Source organism: Thamnophis elegans, chromosome Z (genome assembly GCF_009769535.1).
Source record: "Thamnophis elegans isolate rThaEle1 chromosome Z, rThaEle1.pri, whole genome shotgun sequence".
Lineage (NCBI taxonomy): Eukaryota > Metazoa > Chordata > Lepidosauria > Squamata > Colubridae > Thamnophis > Thamnophis elegans.
Window position 1 is genome coordinate 87,608,802 of NC_045558.1, and position 25,967 is coordinate 87,634,768.

The following is a 25,967-nucleotide window of genomic DNA, read 5'->3' on the forward strand; positions in this document are numbered from 1 at the left end:
GTCTTTGTTATGCAATTTTTTTGACATATTCTTCAGAATGCAGGAAGCTGATCCTGAAACTGAAAACAAATCCTGATTTCTGGATGACGTTAGTCAATCTCTCCCTTTCAGAAGCACCATGAATCTCCCCCTGGCAGCACTGCCTTGCCATGAATCTGCAAAGTGGGGACACACGGTTATTTGTCCTGTGCTTTGGACTGGCCATGGACAAGTATCCTTTGGCAAATTGCCCAGGAGGAGGGCGTATTGGAGGAACACCAGCAGACCATTGGTGTGGGAGAAGCGCTGGCAGGGAGACAGCTGATGATAAATGCCTGTAATGCATCAGCTGCAGGGGAGGGGAGCTGTGGTAAAGTGGACACTATCATGTACCCATGGTTAATTGTCTTAGACAAGACACTGCCAGAAATGTAAAAGGTTACATAAATTTGTACCGTAAGCCCAGCAGAAAACAGAATACATTCAAAAATCTATTTTAGTAGCAGAACATAATAGTGAAAAACATCCAAAGTAAAAATCATAAACAGATATTAACAGAAGGATTTGAAGTTTAGTGTAATATTTGAGTTAACCATTGCCTGTTTTTTTTAATATTTTATTTATATGTATTATGACTAGATGTCAAATAGATTCAATTATCAGATAAAAATCTCATCTGAAATAATCATCTGGTTGACTTATATGTATGAAAAATTAAATATTTACCTCTAACACTACAGTTTTTAACACTAATAAACATGATATACAGGTAGTCCTCAATTTATGATTGCAATTTAGCCCAAAATTTCTGTTGCTAAGTGAGACATTTGTTAAGTGAGTTTTGTCCCATTTTACTACCTTTCTTACCACAGTTGTTAAGTGAACCATTATAGTTGTTACATTAGTAACACAGTTGTTAAGTGAATCTGGCTTCCCCGTTGACTTTACTTGTCAGAAGGTGGCAAAAGGTGGTCACAAGACTCCAGGATACTGCAATCATCATAAATATGAATCAGTTGCCAAGCATCTGAATTTTGATAACGTGACCACAGGGATGCCACAAAGGTCATAAGCGTGAAAAAATGCCATAAGATTTTTCTCCGTGCTGTTGTAACTTTGAATGGTCACTGAATGAACTGTTGTAAATTGGGGACTACCTGTAGTAGAAGTTTTGGTTGTTGTTTTTTTTTACAAAAAGTATTTATATTTGATATCATTAAAATAGAAGTATGCTCTATTTGGAATCTCTAGTAATTTCATATTGAGTATTCACAGATTTATTCAGTATATTCAGATACTGTATGTATGTATGTATGTATGTATGTATGTATGTATGTATGTATGTATATATATGTATATATATATATATATATATATATATATATATATATATATATATATATATATATATATATATATTTGTGACACTATATATATAGGTATGTATATATATATAGTGTCACAACCCCTGGTATGCCCCAATCATGGGAGGAAGCTAACTGCTTCCATTATCTATCGGCTCGTGACAAGAGACCATCACGACAGAAACCCAATATTTTTACTGTTGCCTTTTTTACATTTGTGTTGTATTTCTGCTGATAAATACAGCACAGGTTCGAATCCCAGTAAGGGTATGGCTAGCTGATGAGAGCTAAATAGCTTGAAATAGATCTATATTAGTCTCCCTTTATTTATTTATCAGCACAAATACAACATATATATCAGCACAAATATAACAAAAAGGCAACAGTAAAAAAAAAATATTGGGTTCTGTCTGGATGGTCTCTTGTGATGAGCCGAAGGACAGAGAATGGAAGTAGTGATCTTCCTCCCATATTTGGCCATACCGGGGGTTGTAAAATCTAAATAGATACCTTTCACCCTGGCTGGCTCATAAGGAGTCGAGCTCTGTGGCTCAATGGTTAACACATCTGCCTTAGAGGCAATACAGCACAGGCTCGATTCCCAGTAAGGGTATGGCTAGCTGATGAGATATATACATATATATATATATATATATATATATATATATATATATATATATATATATATATATATATATATATATATATATATATACACACACACACACACACACACACACACACACACACACACACACACACACACACACATATGTTATATTTGTGCTGATAAATACAGGGAGACTAGTATAAATCTATTTCAAGCTATTTAGCTCTCATCAGCTAGCCATACCCTTACTGGGAATTGAGTGTATATACACTTTGTTTTACAAAAATTGCCTAACAATATCTAAGAAATTAACTGCACTTGAGCTAATTAAACATATTATAGAGGAATGAAATACTCTGGCTGTTTTTTTTATAAATCAATAGAGTTGTATTTTTAAAATTAGGGGTTTGCAATCAATATCAGTCATCTTTTAAAAAGGACAGACTGTTGATTCTGCTAAGCTATTTTAGGCTAAGCAGGATTATTAGCAGACTTTTCACTAGACATATATAATGGAAAGTGGGGGACTGAAATGTGGAGGAGCGGCAGGCAGTTTTTAAGAAGAGACATTCTTTTATAAATTAACGTGTGATTCTATAACAATAAAGGGGTATTCTGTTTAATCAGATCATTTTATAAGACCTTCATTGATTTTATTTATTTACTTGTGACATCTTTACCCCATCTTTTCTTCAGAAGTTCAATGATGTACATAGCATTCCATCACCCCTTTCTCCCCAACAACTCTGTGATATATGTTCATTCTGAGAAAGAATGTGTTTCTGTGGCCAAAAGGACAAGTGCTATGGAGGCATGTAAAAAAAGAATGGGAGCAACTCATGACCCCCTGCATGCTTCCCCACTGATTTTGCTTGTGGAAATCCAGTAGGAAAGGTCACAAATGATGAACATGTGACTGTGGGACACCACAACTGTCATAATTGCAAGCCAATCCCCAAGCACCCAAGTCATGATCAGGACACTGAGACAGTCACAACAGTCCCCTATTCAGTGCCACTGAATGATTATCTGAATGAATGGTGGTAATCTGAAGGCTACAACAATCCTGATGTTTTATATTATCTTATGCCCATATGATTAAAAGTTTCACATGCTATGCTTATTCTTTTATCATTTACCTGATATGAATCACTTTCTATCTCTAACCCACTATAAAATTGCCATTTTATGTGCTTTTATAACCTTTCAATCTATAAATTGCAGCTTAGAGAAACTGTTTTTTAAAATAGGAAAATCTAACCCAGAGTCATGAGAGTGATATAGATTAAAATTTTCCTTTTCAAAGCCAGGATTCCAGTTCAATCATTCAAAATGGGAGGCCTTGGCTTTTAGACAAGGAGGCTAGAATTCAAAGCCCTAAGTAACAAATTTAGTAACCCTAGAATAGTCACTGCTGCTATACCCACTTAACCTATGCCACAGGATTGCTCCCCTCCCCCCCCCTCTCTCTGTGAGAGAGAGAATCTCTATTGTAAGGGAAGAAAATTTGTTTTTTTTAAATAAGTCACACAGTTTAAATATACTGCATCAACATTTATTCTGATTACTTCAATCTTCCAGAAGAATGAAATATATTTATTAGATTCTAGTAATAAGAATCTAGTAATAGGTTCACGATCACAACAGCCTGGGAACAGGTACTTTACAGTCCATAAAGCATTTTTGGTCATCATAAAACTTCCTGTCACATGATCACATTTCAGGTATTGGCAATCTCTTTGCATTTATAACAAAGTGCCCTGCAATCATGTGGTCTCCATTTGCAATCTCCTTTGCCAGATTTCCCAGCATCAATGAGGAAGTGGCAGGGAACATTAGATTTGGAGACTGTTCCCCCTGCATGCCAAGGGATTTCTCCTTTCCCCTTAATTCTGAGGCTAAACAGATGGCCACCGCAGTCCAGTACTAGCATTCCCCAGATCCAGAAATCTATACGTAATCTAAGGGTCAGCACCACAAGTCTGTCTTACCTCCAGACTGTCACTGCCATCAGCTTCTCTGTCTATAATGTCAAAAATATCTTCATGGATCTTTTCTCCCTGTAAATCACAAGACAAGACTATTTATTCTAGATTCAGTTATAAATCAAAGTTCTTTCTTTATAAACTTAAGTTTATAAATCAATCAATTTTATTAAGGTCACAGACCAGAAAATAAAAGCATTAAAACAATGATAATAGTAAAAATAAAAATAAAAATAAAAGGCAGAATAACAAATTGCAATTTGTGATGAATTAACAGTGTACAGTCTAGTTTTACAAACTATAGCAGAATTTGGCTACAATCAGCGAAACTACTTCATACTAAGTCAATTATAGTAATTGCACATAAAAAGATCAGTATTTCTCAGATTATTACATTAGGTAAGGTATTATAAATTGAGTCTGTGAGTTTTTTCTCTGGGAACTAGATTAAATGCAGACCTGAAATCAATAAATGTAGTATATAATGATGAAACTGGTTTGGATGTGTATTTTTCAGCCAAGTGTTGAAGAATAAGGGCGTACCCATAAATAAGAGTGTCCAGATCTGAACCTCCCTTGCTCATCTGCCAGTACATGCTCTAAGTTAATCCAATTGACTAATTTATTGTATAAATGTCTATCATAGACTTACTTATTATACTTAAGAGGCTGATAGACTGATAGTTAGCAGGGAAGTCTCAGATGTCCATTTTTGTAAATAGGCACAATAATAATTAGGCCTCAATGCTCTAGAATTTGTACAGTCCAATCAATATATATAAAAGGGGGGAGGGGGCTACTATTCCAGAGTTTCATAGTATTTCTGCAGTGATAAAATCATTGCATGGAGCTTTACCAGACTTTAGCTGATTAATGAGCGTCTTTATTTTATTTTATTTGGGGCCGTTTGGGAACAGATTGGCACTGAGACCTAAATCGAAGCCAGGAAATTTTTCGTGTGAATATAACGTTTTAAAATGGTCCTCCAATGCAGAGGCAGGAATAAGATAAGGGAATGAAAAGGCTTATCAAATGGATGAGTGGCTATCAGGTTCCAAAACAAAGTAGAGTTCTTGGGATGCTACTAAGTTTATAAAATTATGCCCAGGAGAGGAATCAAAGGGCGTTTGTTCCATGCTTCTTGACTACTTTACCTGTGAAAAGCCACTAGCCCAATTATTTCCAGCTCCACCACCATCCTCAGATAGGTATATGTTCTCAGGATTGTAAAGGTTGGCATATGGAGAATTCAGAATGGAATGGATCACTCGTGGTTCCAAGTCCAAAAGCACTGCTCGTGGGATATAATGTTCATCATCTGCCTATAAATAGAAAAAGAAAATACCATAAACAACTTGCAGAATTACCCTCTGAATTGTTGAAATTCAGTTCCCATAACCCTTAATCCATGGGCAGTGGTTATGGATAATTGGCAAGAGTGATCTGCACAGAATAAACAGCGGCCACTAGAGGGCACAGTTATTATTTATTCTATGCTTCCTATCTTCATCTTTTTTGACTTTGAATACATATTTAAACTACTGAAGGCAGCTAGTCCCTGATATACTCAGTAATGGTGATGAAACCAATATTAATACCAGAGTGGCTGGTAATTCAAATAATTGCAGGATTCAGGTTCTCCCCATCTTTTATCATGAACAAACAGTTACAGAAGTTCAAGTGTTTAAAGAGAATAGATGTAAAAGTGGGGAAAGACAGGTTTTGCCCCTCTTTCTTCCTATATATACTGTATATATGCTGTCATGGCAGAGAGATGGCTAAAAAATGGGGGAAGAGACAATGCTTAGAGATTTTTCATGGGAAAGTGTGTGTGTGTATGTGTGTGTGTGTGTGTGTGTGTAGAGAAGAAGAGGAGGAGGAGAAGGAGGAGGAAAGGGTGAAAAACAAGCAGTGATTCTTTCATGGCAGTGAAGAAGCCAGCTTGCATATTTTAGGTTGAGTAAAATTTTTAAGTAATTTATCCATCATAAATTTAATATTAAATTCTAGTTTTAATATTATTCAGAAAAAAAAGGTATTACTGTATTTAGAAGAGTTCTCTATTTTACTAGAAATCAGATTCCACCTGCAAAGTATTTAAAATGTTTTCTTAATATTTAGCAGAAACTTGTTTTGCTCTAATTTAAGATGATGGTTCTGAACTATAGCTTTGGAAAATAAGATTTGGTGTTTTCCCTGACATGTTATCTTATCGCCTTCCAGTTTTCTCTTCACATCTTTCTTGCCTTAAGTGGATAACCTTACTTTTCTCATCACTTAATTTCTCATCACTTAATTTCTCATCACTTACATTTTGTTAGATAGGACCCAGTGTTCAGGTCTGTCAAGATCTTCTTGTCTGTTTTGATTTATATTCCTAATCTGTTTTTTTACGGTACTGTTTTTGATAGGTTGGATTGTTTTTTTGTGTGTGTGTAAAAACAGATAGAAAGTACCTATTAAGCAGTTCCACTTTCTCCCTCCTGCTTGTCACCTTCTTGCTATCTTCCCCTCATTAGTGAACAAATCACTTCTTTGACTTTTTCTCATTTAAACATATTGAAAGAAACTTTATTATTATTATTGTTGTTGTTGTTGTTATTGTTGTTATTATTATTGAGATTTGTTCCAAACCCAAATTCATTCTGTTCCGTTCCCAAATTCTGAGCCTTAGCTTTCCTGCTATATCTTTGCAAGTTTGGGCATTCTGCCTTAATTGTGTGCCTTCTTTCCACTTTTTATACTTGTCCCTTTTGTCTTTCAATTTGCAAGAGAGTTCTTTATGCAGTCATGCTGGGTTTTTTGGGGAGCTCTTTTTTTTCCAGAAAGAAATATGTTCCAAAATATATTGAGCTAGACTGGGCTTTTATAACGCCATTTTCCCAAGCTCCTTGATTTGTTTTTCCCTTAATAATTTCCATCTATGGAATCCTCTGCAAGCTCTCTTAAAAGTCTAAAATATTTGTTAGGCTCTGTCTATTATCTGTGCTTTCATTGTATTGCATTGCATGATCACTCTACCCCAGTTTCTGTAATTTCAACCCCTTCTATTATTTCATCTCTGTTAGTGAGAATTAAGTCTAGTATACCTGACCCTCTAGTTTCGTTCTCTATCATTTGGGAGACAAAGTTTCCTACTAGGAACCTTCCAATAGGTGTAGAGTTTGTTTCCCAGTTGATGTCAGGGTAGTTCAAATACCCCATCACTATCATGGTATGCTTCATACATACCTTAACTAACTGATAGCAAAACAGTTCATTAATTTCCTGTTTGGTTGAGTAGGTGTAGTATACACCTTTGGCAATGTCACTTTTTTTTCTTTTATATTAATCCACTATTTCTTTTATATTAATCCACTGTTTCTTTTGAACAACAAAATCTCTCAAGATATCTATTCCAGTCACTGGTTTCAACCCACCAAGTTTCAGCAATGGCAACAATAGAAGATTGTCATCCTGTTTGTTCCTTATACTTTGAGTGTTAGCATAGGCATCTGAGTGTTGTCGCTAAATGCCAGGTCTGTAGTTCACAAGGCTCCCCTCGTCCGGGACTTAATTTTAGACGAGGGGGCAGACCTGGCATGTATTACTGAAACCTGGCTGGGCCCGGAGGGAGGAGTCCCCCTCGTAGAGATGTGCCCAGAAGGATTTCAGGTGCTGCATCAGCCGAGAGCCCAGGGAAGGGGTGGCGGTGTGGCTATCGTTATCCGGGAGTCGTTAGCACCTCGTAGGATCCCTGCTCCGGAGCTTGTCGGGTGTGAGTCCCTGCTGGTGAAGTTGGACCTCAAGGGTCAAGTAGGTTTGCTGTTAACGTACCTGCCTCCCAACAGCGTTGCAGCAGCCCTCCCCTCGCTCCTCGAGTCGGTAGCCGAGCTAGCAATTGAGTTCCCCAGGCTCATGGTCCTGGGGGACTTCAATTTGCCTTCGCTCGGTGAACACTCTGATGGGGCGCAGGAGTTCATGGCTTCCATGACAGCCATGGGCTTGACCCAGGTAATTCGGGGCCCAACCCACTCAGCGGGTCACATGCTCGACCTCGTATTCCTCTCGGAGCAGTGGACTTGTGATCTTGGTCTGAGGGGCAATGAGATCATACCCCTGTCGTGGTCAGACCACTGCCTACTGAGGCTTGACTTTCGGAGGCCAAACCCCCACTGTAGGGAGGAGGAACCGACCAGGTGGTTCCGCCCCAGGTGACTTATGGATCCCTTGAGGTTCCAGACGGAGCTTGGGGTTATTCCTGATACTCTCGCCCACAGTCCGGTGGAGACTCTGGTTGCTGCCTGGCACTCGGCAGCATCGGAGTCCCTTGATCGGATTGCGCCACTACAGCCGCTCCGGCGCGGCGGACCCCGGAGGCCTCCTTGGTTTACCGAGGAGCTCCGGGAGAAGAAGCGCCGGAGGAGACGCCTAGAGCACCTATGGAGGTCCGATAAATCCGAATCGAACCGAGCACTCTTAACAACTTGCACCAAGGAGTACATCAGGGCACTTAGGACAGCAAAAAGATCGTATATTGCCACCTTGGTTGCGTCCGCTGAGTCATGCCCAGCCGCCCTGTTTAGGATAACCTGCTCCCTCCTAAATAGGAGGGATACGGGGGACCCCTTGCAGGGTAGGGCTGAGGATTATGTCCAGTTCTTAGCGGACAAAGTTGCTCGGTTTCGGTCGGATTTGGACTCCATCTCTGCAGATCCAGCCGAGGCACAGGAGGAAATTTTTGACCACCGCTGGGTTGAGTTTCAGGATGTTGCCCCTGGGGATGTGGACAAGGCCATGAGAGCTGTGAGTGCCTCCACCTGTGTACTGGACCCGTGTCCCTCCTGGCTGGTTGCCAACAGCAGGGAGGTGACACGGGGCTGGATCCAGGCGGTTGTTACCGCCTCTCTTCGGGAGGGGTTCTTCCCCACCGCACTTAAAGCGACGGTGGTGAGACCCCTCTTGAAGAAACCATCTCTGGATCCAGCCGTTCTTAACAATTATCGTCCAGTCTCCAACCTTCCCTTTGTCGGGAAGGTTGTTGAGAAGGTGGTGGCCTCCCAGCTTCAACGGTCCTTGGAAGAAACCAGTTACCTTGACCCATTCCAGTCCGGCTTCAGACCTGGTTACAGCACAGAAACCGCTTTGGTCGCATTGACCGATGATCTCTGGAGAGCCAGGGATGGAGGCCACGCCTCCATCCTGGTTCTCCTTGACCTCTCGGCGGCTTTCGATACCATCGACCATGGTATCCTTCTGCGACGACTGCGGGAGGTGGGGGTGGGAGGCACTGTTTTGCAGTGGTTCTCCTCCTACCTCTCGGACAGGTCGCAGTCGGTGTTAGTGGGGGGGCAGAGATCGACCCCTAGGCCCCTAACATATGGGGTGCCGCAGGGTTCGGTCTTATCCCCCCTACTATTTAACATCTACATGAAACCGCTGGGCGAGATCATTCGGAGGCACGGGATAAGATACCATCAATACGCGGACGATATCCAGCTGTATCTGTCCGCCCCGTGCCAACTCAATGAAGCGGTGGACGTGATGAACCGGGGCCTTGAAGCCGTTAGGGACTGGATGAGGGCTAACAAGCTTGTACTCAACCCGGATAAGACCGAGTGGCTGTTGTGTTTCCCTCCCAATAATTTGGCTAGTGTTCCATCACTCAGGCTGGGGGGCCAAAATTTATTCCCCTCAGACAGGGTTCGCAACTTGGGAGTCCTCCTGGACCCACAGCTGACTTTCGACCACCATCTGTTGGCTGTGACCAGGGGGGCATTTGCCCAGGTTCGCCTGGTCCGCCAGTTGCGACCCTACCTGAACCGGGAGGCTCTCACGACAGTCACTCGGGCCCTTGTGACCTCTAGGCTGGAATACTGCAACGTGCTCTACATGGGGCTGCCCTTGAAGAGCATCCGGCGACTTCAGCTAGTGCAGAATGCGGCCGCGCGAGTGATTGTGGGTGCACCCCGGTTCGCCCACATAACACCTATCCTCCGCGAGCTGCGCTGGCTACCTGTTGATCTCTTGTGCGCTTCAAGGTGCTACTTACCACCCATAAAGCCCTTCATGGTAGTGGATCTGGGTACTTGAGAGACCGCCTCCTGCCAATTACCTCCTCGCGACCTATTAGATCGCACAGATTAGGCCTCCTCCGAGTTCCATCCGCCAGTCAGTGCCGACTGGCAACTACGCGGAGGAGAGCCTTTTCAGTAGTAGCTCCAACCCTTTGGAACGATCTCCCCGTGGAGATTCGTACCCTCACCACCGTCCAGACCTTCCGCACAGCCCTTAAGACCTGGCTATCCCGTCAGGCCTGGGGTTAAAGATTGCAATCCGCCCCCGCCCGAATGATGAATGTTGTGTTCTATTTTTAATTATGTAGTGTTTTATGTCTCACTGTCTTGTATTCCCCTCCCTATGAACTGTAAGCCGCCCTGAGTCCCCTCAGGGAAAAGGGCGGCCTATAAATAATAAACCTATAAACCTATAAACCTTTTTAACCGATCCTCTGGTTTCTACACCTCCTGTTTTATGAGTCTGCCTTCTTTCTTACCTTCTTTCTTGACTGGCCCAAAATTTGTGCTTGGAATTACTTTCTAAAAATTATCTCCCTCCTTGTACAGTTTTAATTTAAAGCCCTATGGAGAAGGCAGGCCAACTGGTTTCCAAAGACATTCTTCTTGATTCATTTGAGATGTAACCCATCCCCTACCAAAAGCCCCCCAGATATTGGAGACTGGTCTAAGAATCAAGAGTTCTCTCAATGGAACTATCTCCTAAGCCAGTGGTTTACCTCAAAACTGAATACAGGTAGGCCTCGACTTACAACAATTCATAGCGACTATTCAAAGTTACAACAGAACTGAAAAAAGTAATTTATGTCTGTTTTCACACTTATGATTGTTGCGGCATTCCTATGGTCATGTAATCAAAATTCTGATTTTTGGCAACTGGCTCATATTTATGACAGTTGCAGTGCCCTGGGGTCATATGAACACCTTTTGTGACCTTCTGACAAACAAAGTTAATGGGGAAGCCAGATCCATTTAACAACTGTGTTACTAATTTAACGACTATAGTAATTCACTTAACTTCTGTGGCAAAAAAAAATCATAAAATGGGGCAAAATGTACTTAACACCTGTCTTGCTTAACATAAATTTTGGGCTTATTTGTTGTTGTAAGTTGTAAGTATCTGTATCCAAATAAAAACAGTTACATGTGAACAGCAAAAAAATATATAATGATGTTTTTGTCTTTGGTACTACAGCTAAAGTATATATGCATATATATTAAATGACTAAAACTTCATAAGGCATCACAATCTATGATTAGATGTTGATATCTCAATGCTTTATCATAACTAATTTTGGTATTCTTGTCCCAAAAACTTTACAGATTTTCAGCAAGAAACACCACAATAGTATGACACTTGATTGCCTCCTGAAAATAGGCATTTTTTTAAAAAATCATTTTTATTTAATAGGAATGGTTCACATCAGTGGTGGATTCCAGATCCTGTTCCAACCGGTATGGTTGGAACGGGTCTGGCGGCGTCCACATGGCCGTGCACAGCATGCACATGCATCTTAGCGCTTCCGTGATGCTCCAGTGCTCCACGGATCGTTGCGCAGGTGCTATATGCGCCATGCACGTAAGTTGTAAAAGACAGGTGAGGAGCTCTGGCGGGTCAGCGGGCCCTCCGGAGCACCGTACCAGAATGGTATCTGGTGCTCCGGGCAGGCTCCAGTACGCCTGTACCAGGACGTACTGCCTGCAACTCACCACTGGTTCACATCTACTCTAATTTATATCGGTACAGTGGCTTATACGATCATCCTCAAATATACATAAAAGGTAAACATTTTTACCTGTTGAAGAAACAATAGTTTCCATAGTTTCTGGTGCATAAATGAATTTATAAATTGTAAACTGTCTTTTTAAATCTTAGGGTCTTTTTCAACCAAAAGCTTATTTACCCCACAGTTGGATAACTTCTAAAACTACTAAAAGTAAAGCAAACATGAATAAATTGAGATGAGTTGCGGATTATGTTTTAACGAACAATGCTCTTTCAATCCCTTGCACACAACCCACAGACCCAACAACAGGAATGGAAGAAAACAATATTTTTACCTGATAGAAAAAGACATCCTTGCGATCAGTACCTTCAGTGGCAAACTCCTCTACAATACCTTCAGGGCTAATACCATGTTCAGCGCAGAGTTGTTTCCAAAATTCAAATCCAACTGCAAAAACATAAAAGTACAAAAATAGGCATTTTTCTTGTACCCTACAGCAGTGGTCTTCAACCTTGGCAACTTTAAGACTTGTGGACTTCAACTCCCAGAGTTCCTCAGCCAGCTTTGCTGGCTGAGGAACTCTGGGAGTTGAAGTCCACAAGTCTTAAAGTTGCCAAGGTTGAAGACCACTGCCCTACAGGAGTCAGAGTAACAAGCGACAATGGAGATGCGTTTTATTCAGAATTCCACATCACAGTATCCTGATATGGCAGTATTATCTTTGACATGGTTCTTATGCTATTTCCTATACTTTAAAAATCTGGAATTACATCAATTACTGTTTTGCCCCGATTGACAGCCGGGGCAGAACAGAATTTAATGTTCTGTTTTAAAAAAAAAATGGACAGCAGCTTCTTCTCCTTCGAGGGACAATCTCTCTTGTTTTCAAACAGTTCTACCCATAATCCAAGTTCCGATTCCACTGCTATACACACACACACACACACACACACCACCACCACCACAAACGGGTCCCATAGGCCTTTTCTCTTGGCCTTACTTTGGTTGCCACACTGCCCCAGCTGCAGAGTAATAATCTCCCGCGGCATAGTGAGTGTGGATTAAAATCCGAATCCTCTTCTTCCGGGAGTTAAAACCGATCCTTCCCTGAGTTGTTCCCGCTTTCTTTAAAAAAAAAACGACAAATATGCCGTTGCTAATGGCACTGCCGCTTTCTTTCCCCTCTAGCTTTTGCCAATACGCATGCGCTGAAGCCATTAAAACAAAAGCATGGGGCGCGTGTGTGCACTTATTCAAGTTTTCCGTACAACAAGATGGTGCTCCTAACGCTGTCACTTCCTGTGCTTTAGACAGGCACGGGGGCGGCCATGGGAGTGTACGTGAATTGTTAGGGTAGCGGCTACGTTCGAGCTACTGCGGTGGCGACCGGAACGGTTGCTGACGAAGAATGGTAATCCTACCCTTCCTTCCACTGGTCCCTCGGTGATGCTGGGCGAAGGAAGAATGGCAGCGGCGGAAGCAGCAGGACGGGCTGCCGGCAGTAGTAGCGGCACTAACCACGGCGGCGGCAGAGGCCTCGTTACTGATGCCCAGGGCCCGTCCTCGGAGCGAGAGCAACGAGTGCGCGCCTTGAGCGCCTTCTTGAGGACCCACCTCGGGCCTTACGAGCCGATCCTGACAGCTCTACAGGCCACGCTCACCTGGGAGAAGCCAGCAAGGAGCGCCCTTGGCTGGGTTGCCGCTCATGCAGCCTTCGGGTGAGAGCAGCCTTATAAAGGAGGAGGATGCGGGGATATGGGAGTGAAGGGATTTCTGGGCATGGAGGAAGGGGAAACAACCCTTTCAGGACCGAGGGTGAAAGTCTCTGGTTAGGGGCTTGCCAGGATGGCATACTGTGCATACATAAGGGGTCCTTGGTGCTTTCTGAATTGCTTGTTTTCTTGCAATCCTGAGCTTCAAATATTCTCCTTTATTAATACATACATACAGACTCACAGACGCACACAGAGAGAGCTGGGCTTTGTACCAATGGGAAAAAAATTGGAAATCGGGGGAAAGGCACAATAAGATGATTCTTCTCTGCAAGAAAAGCAGGCCAATGTTGATGTTGTATAGAGGATGTAAGATTTCATTCACAGGCTTCTGCTCACAACAGCTCTAATTCAAAAGCCCCACATAATTAGGAATGCAAAAAATTAATACTATTTCCATTATTATACCTAATTAAAAGGGAATGGGAAAATAAACCACAGAAAAACTTGTCCTGGATCTAAAAAGCTTTCGTTATCTTGTTTATTGCTGGGTTTTGGGTGTGTGTGTGCTTATTTGAAGTGAAAGTATTTGTGTAAAGGTCACTGTTTTAATGCATACTTACCCGTATATACTCGAGTATAGGCCGACCCGAATATAAGCCGAGGCACCTAATTTTACCACAAAAAACTGGAAAAGTTATTGACTCGAGTATAAGCCTAGGGTGGGAAATGCAGCAGCTACCGGTAAATTTCAAAAATAAAAATAGATACCAATAATGTTTTTGAATATTTATTTCAAAGAAAAACAGTAAACTAGCGGTGTATTCAATGAAATACTTCACTCACCTCATGATGCTGATGTCCCGCTGTGATGATGATGTCCCGTGCAGCCGCGGGAGCGATGTCCCGCCTCCTATGACACACGGCACAGTGATTCCTATCATTGGATCACTGTACCAGAGGAGGTGGGACATCGCTATGTGGCTGCTTGCCATAACAAGGAGGAGGTGGGACATCGTTGCAGAGCGGCAGGAGGGGGAGGAAGGGGAATCGTAAGACAGCCCTGCATTACATTAGAACGTGAGGAGGGGGGATGGTGCGGTGCGCGCTGCGCGGCAAACTGACACAGAGGGAGGGGAAACTCACAGGGGCACTGGGCCATTCACGAGTGTCACCCAGCGGCATGGCCCCGCCCCCTTTTCTCCTCCATTTCGGGCAGATTTTTCACTGACTCGAGTATAAGCCGAGGCGGCTTTTTTCAGCCCAAAAAGTGGGCTGAAAAACTAGGCTTATACTCGAGTATATACAGTACCAAGAGAAGCCTGTAAAAACCATTGCCTAATTCAATGTCCTTTACATTTCTTACGCTGATTTTCATCATCATCAATGAGAAAACCATGTTCTTGCCCAGGCAGATCTTATTCCATCCTGTAACTGACTGTGCTTTAGAGTTGTTCTAGAGCAGGGGTGTCAAACTCATGGCATCACATTGTCATGTGACATATTGCGACTTCCCCTCCTTTTGATATATTGGGGTGGGTATGACCAACATGTGATGCATTTGAACCGTGGGCGCGAGTTTGACACCCCTGTTACATAGTTATAGTCATAAGTGGGAAGAGATAGGTACTAGGAAGGATGAGAAGAAGAATAGTAATACAGTCTTAGTAAATAATTTGACAGTATTGTTGGAATTAGTCGTTTAGCAGAGCGATGGCTATCCGATAATAATGGAATAGAGGATTAGGTCAGGGAAATAGTGGAATAGTTATTAAGAACTTTAAGAAATTTTTGAAGTTTGGTCTTGTCACTGTGCAGCAGAAAGTTCCATCACAATAATGCTAGTTATGTTTGGCAAGGAATTGAAGATATGATTCCTATTCACTGAGGAACAAGCATGTTTTCAATTCTTTTTTCATAAAACATGCTAATGTGTCATTTGATGACCACTGTTGAGTGATACTGTCTCTCATGGACTTAACACTAATGCTCAGTTTAGATTTGGCTTTAAAATAATTACTCCTTTAAAAAGCTGTCAGTAATTCTGATTCCAACGATGAGAATGTACTTGTTATTTTTTTGTTTTTATTGTGTAATTGTGCTTATTACAACACAACACATTGATATAATGTTCTTTCATAATCAATTATACAATGTCAAATTGATAATTCTAATATATTTTTTAAATTTTTTATTAAAAGATTTTACATTTTTTTAAAAACTACAGAAACATGGAAGATATTTTTAAGCCAAAAGTAAATGTATCCATATTGATCCAAAAGGGGAAAAACCTCATTATACACCATATGAAAGTCACTAAAAGGCTAATGTGCTTTCAGGTTAATCTAAATCAGGGGTGTCAAACTGGTGGTCCGCAGGCCAGATGCCTCAGGCACCGGCCATGCCCACCCCAGCTCTCTGAAGGGGAAAGACGTGATACATCACGTGACAGCATTGTGATGTCATGAGTTTGACACCTATCATCTAAATCATTATTAGTCTTTTTGTTAAGCCAACACACTGCATGAAAATATCTTAAGTAAAAAAAAGTTAATTGGAAAAAAAATAATGCAAACCATCCAATTTAGCAAAGATGTTGTCTTGTGTAATTTATTCTTAAAGAGCTATTTTAGTAAGAATTGGAGTTTCATGTCATATCATTCAAAACTGGATTAAACTTTAATTAGGAATTTTGATTTATATAAAACTTTAGAAAGTGAAAGAGAAATTTTAAAAGCTCTTTGGGTTATTTTTGTTCAATATCTTCTGCTCTCTGGCAATCTAGAGTTGGTAACAATGCAGCATTATTTATCCTGATTTCTTTTTGGTGGCCCAGGTAAGTTTTCCTGATCTTTTTATATAATAATTCCCACTCAAAAAAAACAGTGTTGCACTAACTGGATTTATTTTCCTTTAGGTTTTTTGCCCTGACCTCTCTTCATCTGATATTCGTAATTGCATTCACCCTAATACTAATAGTATGTTTAGATCAGTGGAAGAATAGAATCTGGCCTGAAATAAAAGGTATGCTCATTTTCCTTTTGGTAACTACATCTCATTTATAATTTCTCATCTAATATAATTATATTATTACCAGGCTCTGTGACTGAACATAAATGAGAATTTTGGTATTTTTCAAGGTTCCCCGATACCAGAAAATATTTTGTGTACCTCAGTTGTATAATAAAGGATTCCTTATACTGCTAGTCTGTACACAACAATATCAAGTGAGAAAAATAATTGTATGTTACAGTTACAGAAAGCCAACTTTAAGAAGAAAATTGTAATAGTTTTCAATCCAAAAATATATTAATATTGGATAAAAGAAATAGCACCATTCATTTTTAAATGCCTGAATATATAGAAAGTAATTATGGAGTTCACAATTGAAGAAAATATGTAGTGTAGGCCAGCCTGGGAGGAAATGCCCCCCCCCCTCTTATATTATGGAACTGGAAAATTTTTAAAAATATTCAAGTGACATAATACAGAAAAGACTTTTTACACATTCACTTCCCACAAAATGTGGATCAAAACCTGTTATAAAGTTGTAATTTTTATGTAACAAAAAGAAAAAGAATGCTGTAACCATTACTGCAGAATTATCAGATTTACATTTAGATTTAATTAAAATAAACATTGTTAAATTAAATGGCAACATGCCATTCAAAAGCCATGTGCAACTTTCAGCCTAGAAAAAAATATTCAGCATGCTAGTCATCTGGAGGGCACCAGTTGAAGAAACAGGTATATATTAGTGTGGACTTAGGAAATCAAGATTAAATTTTTTGATTCCATAGAACACAATAAGAGAATTTGTTGAGATACCTGCCTATGGACGCATGTTTTTTTAATCATTTATTGAATAAACCATAATTATTTATAAGCCATTGGCTACAAACTGCAATTCACATTTCACAGAATATACCAAATGAAAGACAAAAAACTGCATTATGATTTAGTGTGTTGTATATACTTGCCCGTATAACTTCAATCCAATATCTGTCACTAAATTCTTCTAAGGACAAAAGGCAACTCTAAGTTCCTTAGAAAGATTCAAGTCTAATAGATGTTTAGATGGTTTCTTCCAAAACAGTTGTTGACATTTATTGTAGGCCAACAATATTTTTCAAAGGTGATGGACAAGTAAACAATGTACGACTATAAGAGGTCTATTTAGTTTCTTCCCAGTATTGTCAACTGGTAAAGACCCAAATACCAGTCAACCTGGTACTTGTTGATTGAAGGATAGTATGTGGGTCTGGATCGTAACTGAAATCTCTGTATTTCCATAATGCAGTATTATCAGTCTAGTGTAATGATATTTAGTAAAGGAATTAGCATTATTTTCCTAAATAACTGCAGAAAAAAGGAATGGATGGTATGTAATTCAGTTTCTTAAACAGTTTACAAACCACAATGTCCATCCTGTTTTCTATTCATGACCACCAGTAATAAAATGCCATGTCAACTTATGTTTTAATTATTCAGCTTAGTATATTTCCAGGCATTATTTTCACAACTAATCCTGATTGTATCTTTAATGTTTTAGCAGTAAGACCTGATCAACTAGATAATGAAAGGTATGAAAAATCAAGTCACCTTAATTGTGTATTTTATTGTCTGTACAGGTAGTCCTCAAGTTACAACCACAATTGAGCCTAAAATGTATGTTGCTAAGTGAGAAATTTGTTAAGTGAATTTTGCTCAGTGGCTTTTACCCTTTTCTTGCCACGTTTATTAAGTGAATCACTGCAGTTGTTAAATTAGTAACATGGTTGTTAAATGAATCTGGCTTCCCCATTGACTTTGCTTGTCAGAAGGTTGCAAAAGGGGATCACATGAGAAGGGACACTACAACTGTGATAAATATGAATCAATTGCCAAGCATCCAGATGTAAATCACATAGCTATGGGGATGCTGCAATGGTCATGAGTTGAAAAATGATCATGTCACTCTTTTCAGTGGCAAGAGAAAAAAACTCTTTTTGCTGCTTTTTAATTGCTCTTAGTACATAGTCAAGATTGTTTACTTGAAATTAATTATCTCTTTCAAATGCAGACTAGAACTATCTCCAAAGATGAATTCTTTGGCTCATGTCCAATTCAAACTATTCATGAAAAGTCTTATTAACTTCTATGAATTTGTTTGCAAAAATGCCATTAGTTAAAATCTATTACTGCTGTTACAGATTCTTAACTCGAAAATATTTTCTCTACTTAAGTACCTATGCATTTTAATGAAAAGGCAGATGATATTTTATTCATGAAGATTGGAGGTCAGTATACCACAGTAAAAGTTCTATTATTGTTACAGATTTGAGCAGGACAAATAGCACTTTAGCTTTTATCTGTAAGATGTACATTAAAAATATTAATGATCTTTGTAAGTGAAATGCAGGTTTTTGAAAATTCTGCTCAGTGTATTTGTATTTTACAAGAAATAGTTTGGTTTTTGATCTGATTTTAATCTGGCTTTTTTCAGCTGGGGCTTTGTCCATCCTCAACTTTTGAGTGTTCCTGAACTATGCCACTTTTTGGCCAAAGGATGGATCACAGGAGACAGCTTCATGAAAAGCCTGCTGAGTTTCAAAGAACAAAATCCTGGCAAGGTGAAAAACAATCCCAAGAAGTAGTAGCAACTATGTGTTCATTGTGGGAAGGGGGAAAGCTACTCCAGAGCAAAACCTGAGAAAGGAAATGTTTGAATATTTCTGCATAAGAATATAATATACCAGCATCTGTGTTATATAATTTATACACATAAGAAAATGGAAATTGGAAAAATAAGGATGTACAAGAATAGAGAATATAGTATATCCCATTTTTATTTGATGCAGCTTTCAACCAACATCCCAGAATTGTCCTGATTCTGTCCCCATTACTTATACATTGAAGGCAACTGAAATTGATACTCCTGCCATGCTCCAACCTCAGCTACATATATAATATCAGTTTGATACCACTTCTCAAAAAGCAGTTTATTGGCAGCAGTCTAAATATACCTACAATTGTCTTGAATCATAACCAGTTTGCCTAACACAAACTGATTTCAAGGTTTTGTTTTGTTTTTGCAGTTCTGCCTTTTAGCTTGTGGTGCCCTTACATTTTTGACTGTCTTAGGATACTACATCCCTGGTGTCTGCCTTGCCTATCTCATAAGTGAGTATCAAGGGACGACTGGATACTAGAATACTTTTCTTATAAAAGGGGGAGTGGGATCATTTATAAACATCTTAAAATGCAGGGTCAAAAAGTGATTTAACCATACCCAATTTGAATTTGCTGTAGTGCATTGTAAAATGTTCATTATAGCAACCTCACTTTTTACCCACCTGTTTCAAAATATTTGGAACAGGGGTAAAACAGGAGGTGTTTATAGAATAGTAGTCTTCTAATCACTCTTTTTCTCCAGTGCTTTCTTTCTTATTGTGGCCACTTGCTGTATACCATAACCTGAATCAACATCTGTACACCAAACTACAGCCAGCTCTGCAACGGTTAGACTTCAGTGTTCGTGGCTATATGATGTCCAAACATAAGGAGAGACAGTGTGAGTTTGACACTAACTTTCACCATTCTTTGAGTGCAAGAGGCTTTTTTTTTTTTACATTTTATCTACTGTATCTTTTTATTGTTACACGAAAGACTTGTCATCTTTGTGCTTTGGATGAAATTATTAAATATGCTTATGGAATATTCACAAACTTTTTCCTATCCTAAGCAGATTTGTTTGGGGAAATGACCATTTCTTGTAGATGTTCAAATTCTAGAAATTATTCTGTAAATAGTCTTGTTTTGGTCCTTTTTTCTTCAGTTTACTTCTGTGATGATAGATCTCTAATTTCATTTTAGCACGTCACCACATTTGGAGGGAGCATCCTGCTGGAGCCAATGAGAGTGACAGTGAAGAAGAGCTTGCTGCTTTTTGTCCTAAGGTAAAAGTAGCACAGACTTTGGTAAAGAGTAGCATATTCTTGAAATTTGTAGAAAGAGTGCAATGGGGAGTGTTTTCATGGCTCTATCTATAAAGAATACTTAAATACTTTATTTAATAAAGAGGTGTTTTTTTAAAAATGATGCTATTGAGTATCTCAGGTACGGACTCTTCCTTCTTGGAGTAGTTGGATTTTCACCAATTACAGCAGTTTTGTTTTTATTTTCTATAGGCCAGTGATCCCCAACCTTCCTGGCTTCACGGATTGGTGATGTGTGGGAGGGGACGGTTTCCCATGTGCTAATGAAGTTTCGTGAGCTCACCTGCTGCTTGCGTGGCCCAAGGGGTGGGGATCCCTGCTGTAGGCCACATTTCAACAGAATACAGAGAAGCAGACCAAACTTGTAACCATTCATATTTATTAAAAGTTATTCAATAAACATACAACAAATCAACAAAAAATAAAAGTGTGCAGTAACCATTATGGTGGTTGCTTTCAAGATTTTTTATATACTTATACATAACTCTATTCTGTGGTATGATTCCCTTAATATAGCATCTAAATACTTCTTGGGCGAATTTTTATTTATGATTAGTGTATATAAATCAGTTGTTAGTACATAATATCTAAATGTCATTGTGAGTAGGGTATTTTTAAATATGCTTATTTTTGATGTTCTGAACTCTTCAAGTGAACCCTTGGAGAGAAATAGAATTATTTACAGTTCTGTAAAATTGGCATAGTTAAGTAAGTACAACTTACAGTATATATAATTTTTATTTTGCCACCCATCTCCCAATAATTGGGTGGTTTACAACAATCAATATGAAACAATAAAACAAATAAAAAGAAGAAAAAGGATGACAGGAATAACTAATTATGTACAATTGCCTTTGTCAAAAGTATTCAAACCTGTTTCTTTCCCCCAAGTTGGATGATGCTGTGGTTGCCAAAGAACTGACTATCTCTGACTCTGAGCATTCTGATGCAGAAGTGTCTTATACTGAGAATGGGACCTTCAATTTATCCCGGGGCCAAACACCATTGACAGAAGGTTCTGAGGGTACGTAGATGTATGAAAAACATACAAGATGCATTTGACATTAAATATCACTTAAATCACTTTGAAGGTCCATTGGGATAAAAAAGCAAAACAAAACAAAAAGCAAACTATCCAGTATGAAAACATAATAGAGCTGCTCTAAAATGTTTGAACTTAAATTGGATGTTGAGGAGTGACGCTGATATGGGAAGATAAATGCTAAGATCAACTGATTAATATGACTTTTTTATTTGTTGAACAAGAACCTTTCAGAACTCAATATCTTTAATGTAATTACCCATTAAAATTCTCTTTAGACTTTGATGGCCACAGTGATCCAGAGGAATCTTTTGCTCGGGATCTTCCAGATTTCCCTTCTATCAACCCTGAGATAACAGGCATAGATGATGAGGATGACACCAGCATTGGCATTCCAAGCCTTTCCTTCCGTAACCAAGCCCAGGAACAGAATCAACAGTCTCATAAACAGGAAGAAGTGACTTCAGAATTCCTCTTGAGTGAGCTTCCATTAATGCATAATCTGACAGATGACTTAGCTGGTTTTGTGACCAGGGGAATGATTCAGCTAGCCTTGTCAGGAACTTCCCAATCAGTTGCTGCACATAGCAACAGACAGCAGCGAAGTGCCAAGGCCTTCCTTCGGACCTCCAGCTCAGAGCTGGATACAGATGCTGAAGGAGATGATTTTGAACTATTGGATCAATCAGAGTTGAATCAGATGGATCCTTCAAATTCCCGGGGTCAATAACAATTATCTGGCATTTGTTTTCTGGCTCCTTTATCTAATGGACCAGAATTAGAAGAGCCAGGTGCAGGAATAAGATATTACCATACAGTTTTCATATCTAATTTGACTTGGCAAATTTGGGAAATTGTATAAATTTTAGAACAAAAGACTACTATAGCAGAATCACAAGAATTTGGCTCTTGTGACTTACACCTTTGTACTTTGTACTGAGTTCTTGAGTAATTCAGGTGAGTATTTTTCCCAATTTCTCATTTAGGATTTAAATTTTCATTACTACTAGAAATATATATCCAGAGACACTATATGTGTTTGCATCTGTACATACATATACATAAAGCTCCCAAGACCTTAAAGCTGTGGTGGCGAACCTATGGCAAGCATGCCAAAGGTGGCACACAGAGCCCTCTCAGTGGGTATGCGCATCGTTGCCAGCTGCTCTTTGGGTTTCTGGTGTGCACATGCGCACCAGCCAGCTGGTCTTTGTGGGCACTGAAGCACTGAAAAACGGCCTGAAAACAGCCTAAAAAACACCCAAAAAATAGGCAGGCCCGTGCTGGTAAGAGGGTCTTCAGGTTTCCGGTGCTCTGGCATGCACACGCATGTGCATACGCATGCACAAACATTCTGGTTTGGGCACTTGGTGCTGAAAAGGTTCGCCATCACTGCCTTAGAGGTACTAGAAATTACTCCTATCTCTAACAAATATTTGCATGTAATGATTCCAAATACATAATTTATTTAAACCCTAGTTGAGATATTCTCACAAAAATAATAGCAATAAAACACACAAAGAAATCCCTATAAACTTTTGAATGAAGATTTCTTACCTTCTCTCCACCACAGTTTCTGAAAAAATTGCTCTATTTCACTCTAGAAGTCATCAAGTCTCTCTAATTATATTGATTTCAAAATTGGAATAGATCTAAATTACTTATACCCAGCAAACGGTTATTATACTGATTTGTCCCACTATTGTTGACATGCCCTTATTTCATGTTATCTGAAGCTGTTTAGCTCTCAGATGGATTCTTACTTTCTGAAGAAAAATATGTTGCTTGGAAGCTAATTGCTTTCCACTGAAAAATGACAAAGGTCAGAATCCTAAGAACAACTGCTCCAAGCTTTCAATGCAGTTTTCAAAACATAACCGTGGGCTACACTGCCTAATGATAATTCTTTTAGGGAAATTCCCTAAGAATACAAAATGGGAACAAAATTACATGAAGTGGAAAGGAGATGTGTAATTCTGAGAGCAAGAATGTTCCATTTGAAGACCAATTTCATCAGACTTAATAGAATAGTTGTTATATCTTGGTTGTACTGTTTGCATTACTGTGAAGGTACATTCCATCTCAATAAAACATCTGCTAATATCTGGATGTTATAAATACTATGGCACATAACTGCTTGTGTCTTTCTGTTTTGAGTAAAACCAGCAAAGGACTTTTTTTTGGGGGGGGGGCTGCATTCATCTTAAAACTATTTTGCAGGCCTATCAAAAACAAGCCTTCTTTAAATAGTTCATACTGTGAGGAACCTATGAGTTAATTATTCTGGTGCTCTGTAATTTCCTGTACGGAATTCCATACAAAAACTATTTCTATACTAAACTATTGGAAGATTGTACCTTAGAAGTAATTATCCTTGATGGAAAGCCATCCTGGTGATTCTCTGAACAAAAGAGACTTGAATAAGTGCTGTGCTTTTATATTTTAAACATTTATTTAGATTTGAACTACTTACAACAACTTGTGCATTTGCATATCCAGTTAGAAAGCCTTGCTCCATATTTCTAGTAGCAATTCAACCTGTATGGTTTTTGCAGACTGAGTAGTTTTGACTTTTCCTATTTTTCCCCAACTTACAGCATTAAAAGACCTTGGTAAAATACTGCCTATTGTTTTATTGGACAGTAGTACTGTAATGTTAATGCTATATGACTAATAGCACATTCTTGTAGAGAAAATTTAAGAAGGTAATGCATTGTAAATTTAAAACAGCTTGGTTTGATAGCATTTGTGTGACAATATCATGGTATTTAATTGCCTTTTTGAGTGTTTATAAATCAGCCAACATTGTAGAATATTTATAGTAAATTGTCTCATTGGAGAAGTTTTTAAAGTAAATAATTTTTTGATTTAAATGTATTGTTTATCATAGAAAACAAAATACAATACAGTAAAACAAATAAAATGGAAATGGAAAACTGACTACTTAATTAGATTTTATGTGATGTGGAATAGAAAAAGGTTTAGTGCAATAAGATCATCAAACACTCCTCCATTGTATTAATAGTTAAATATATTTTAAACATTTTATTGAGTGTTTGTATCTGCTGTATCTGCTGCAAAATAAAGTATTTGAGGGGGAAAATCCTGTCTGTTTCATTTCTTTAGCTCCAACAGTAAGAAATTTCTTTGAATACTTTTTCTATTGGCCCACAGGGTCATGCAATTGTTAACTTAGATCAGCTGCTATTTTTGTACTGTTTCTCATATAAACAAAATAATTTAGATTCGATAGTTATACTCACATATTGTGCTATGTCATTTAAGTAGTTATTGGAATGTGATTTATTTATGTACAATTAGATTTATATCCTGCATTTCCTCCAAGAGTGAAGGAAAAGCTGTACAGGGATCTTTCATTTTATTCCTCATATTAACCGTGCTATGTTCACTTGAGATGAGAAAAAGTGATTGACTCAAATCACTTAATGAGTGAGAGTGACTGAAGATAGATTTGAACTTCACGTTACATTGGCTATTTGTGTATGTACCTTTTTTTGGAGAAGTTTGCTTTTTGAAAGATTTTTTAAAATGTATATTCTCCCATTGTTTTACCATCCATTGTCTCTCAACATTATACAATTATTGTCTCTCAGTTTAAGATAGCCAGTCTTATAAAAGTATGGAAGCTGAAGAGAAACTAAGTGCTCTTCAAATTCTATTCAGCTACTGCCATCCTTCAGGATATGGTGAGCTCATACAGCACCAACAGAGAACCATTACTTTTAGAGTTCCTGCTTTTTTCAACCTCTGAATTGAGGGAATCCAGAACATCATCACTTCTTGAGCAGGACAGGCTCTCCAGAGTTAACTTGAAAATTGTAATCTCATGAGTATCCTAAGACTTACCTTTGAAGAGTCACCCTGGGAGTGAGATGGGTGGCATGTAAATTTATTAAATAAGATTTTACTGTATACTGATTTAGAAGTGAAAACTAACATCTGGAAGTTGTACTCAGAAACCTGCAAAGTGTTATTTTGCTGAATCAACTTGTATCCATTATATACATTTTAATGCATTGCAGATTTCAGATTGCAATCCTAAATAGATCACTTTGCCATACAGGTAATCCTCATTTAGCAACTACTTCAGATAGCAAATGCCATTACGATGGCAATGAAAAAGTAACTTGTTGAGCAGTGCCCACATTTGTGACCACATTGTCTTTCCCTTAGTTACATATTCACCATTAACAAATCAGTAGACATTATCCTGTGTCCTGGGTTGCTTTTTCTTTCTCCCTTTGCAGAGAGGGAAATGCTTAGATAAGTACCAATGCCAATTATTTCTCATTGCATACCTGTTCACACTCGTATAGTCCATTTCTCTCCAACTGACAAATACACATATATTAATTCCTTTCTTACTAGTTATTCTAGTACCAGGAAGAGCATCCCAAATGCTGGGAAAGTGAAGAAAAGGGGCTATAAGATTTTACCCAGCTTTCTCATGAGTTGAATTCTGGAAATATTTCTGCCATTTGGGGTTTTAATCAT

The 25,967-nt window shown here is 38.9% G+C and overlaps 2 protein-coding genes across 2 annotated transcripts in view; one reads left to right on the forward strand and one right to left on the reverse strand.

The window, feature by feature from the left end:
- Positions 1–12,932, reverse strand: part of TUBG1 (tubulin gamma 1) — a 39,466-nt gene extending 26,534 nt beyond the window's left edge. Inside the window, exons 1-4 of the mRNA XM_032235221.1 lie at positions 12,722–12,932; positions 12,056–12,168; positions 5,093–5,260; positions 3,945–4,013 (exon numbers count right to left, since the gene is read on the reverse strand). Coding sequence (XP_032091112.1) covers positions 3,945–4,013; positions 5,093–5,260; positions 12,056–12,168; positions 12,722–12,770 — 399 coding nt within the window. The 5' untranslated portion in view covers positions 12,771–12,932. The remainder of the gene's footprint in view (positions 1–3,944; positions 4,014–5,092; positions 5,261–12,055; positions 12,169–12,721) is intronic.
- A 41-nt stretch (positions 12,933–12,973) lies between these two features.
- Positions 12,974–22,509, forward strand: RETREG3 (reticulophagy regulator family member 3). The gene is made up of 9 exons (XM_032235223.1): positions 12,974–13,439; positions 16,351–16,457; positions 17,986–18,016; positions 18,919–19,045; positions 19,511–19,595; positions 19,849–19,986; positions 20,289–20,371; positions 21,302–21,434; positions 21,731–22,509. Exons 1-9 carry the CDS (start codon positions 13,168–13,170, stop codon positions 22,180–22,182), a joined length of 1,428 nt encoding a protein of 475 aa, XP_032091114.1. The 5' UTR covers positions 12,974–13,167; the 3' UTR covers positions 22,183–22,509.
- Positions 22,510–25,967: the final 3,458 nt, after the last annotated feature.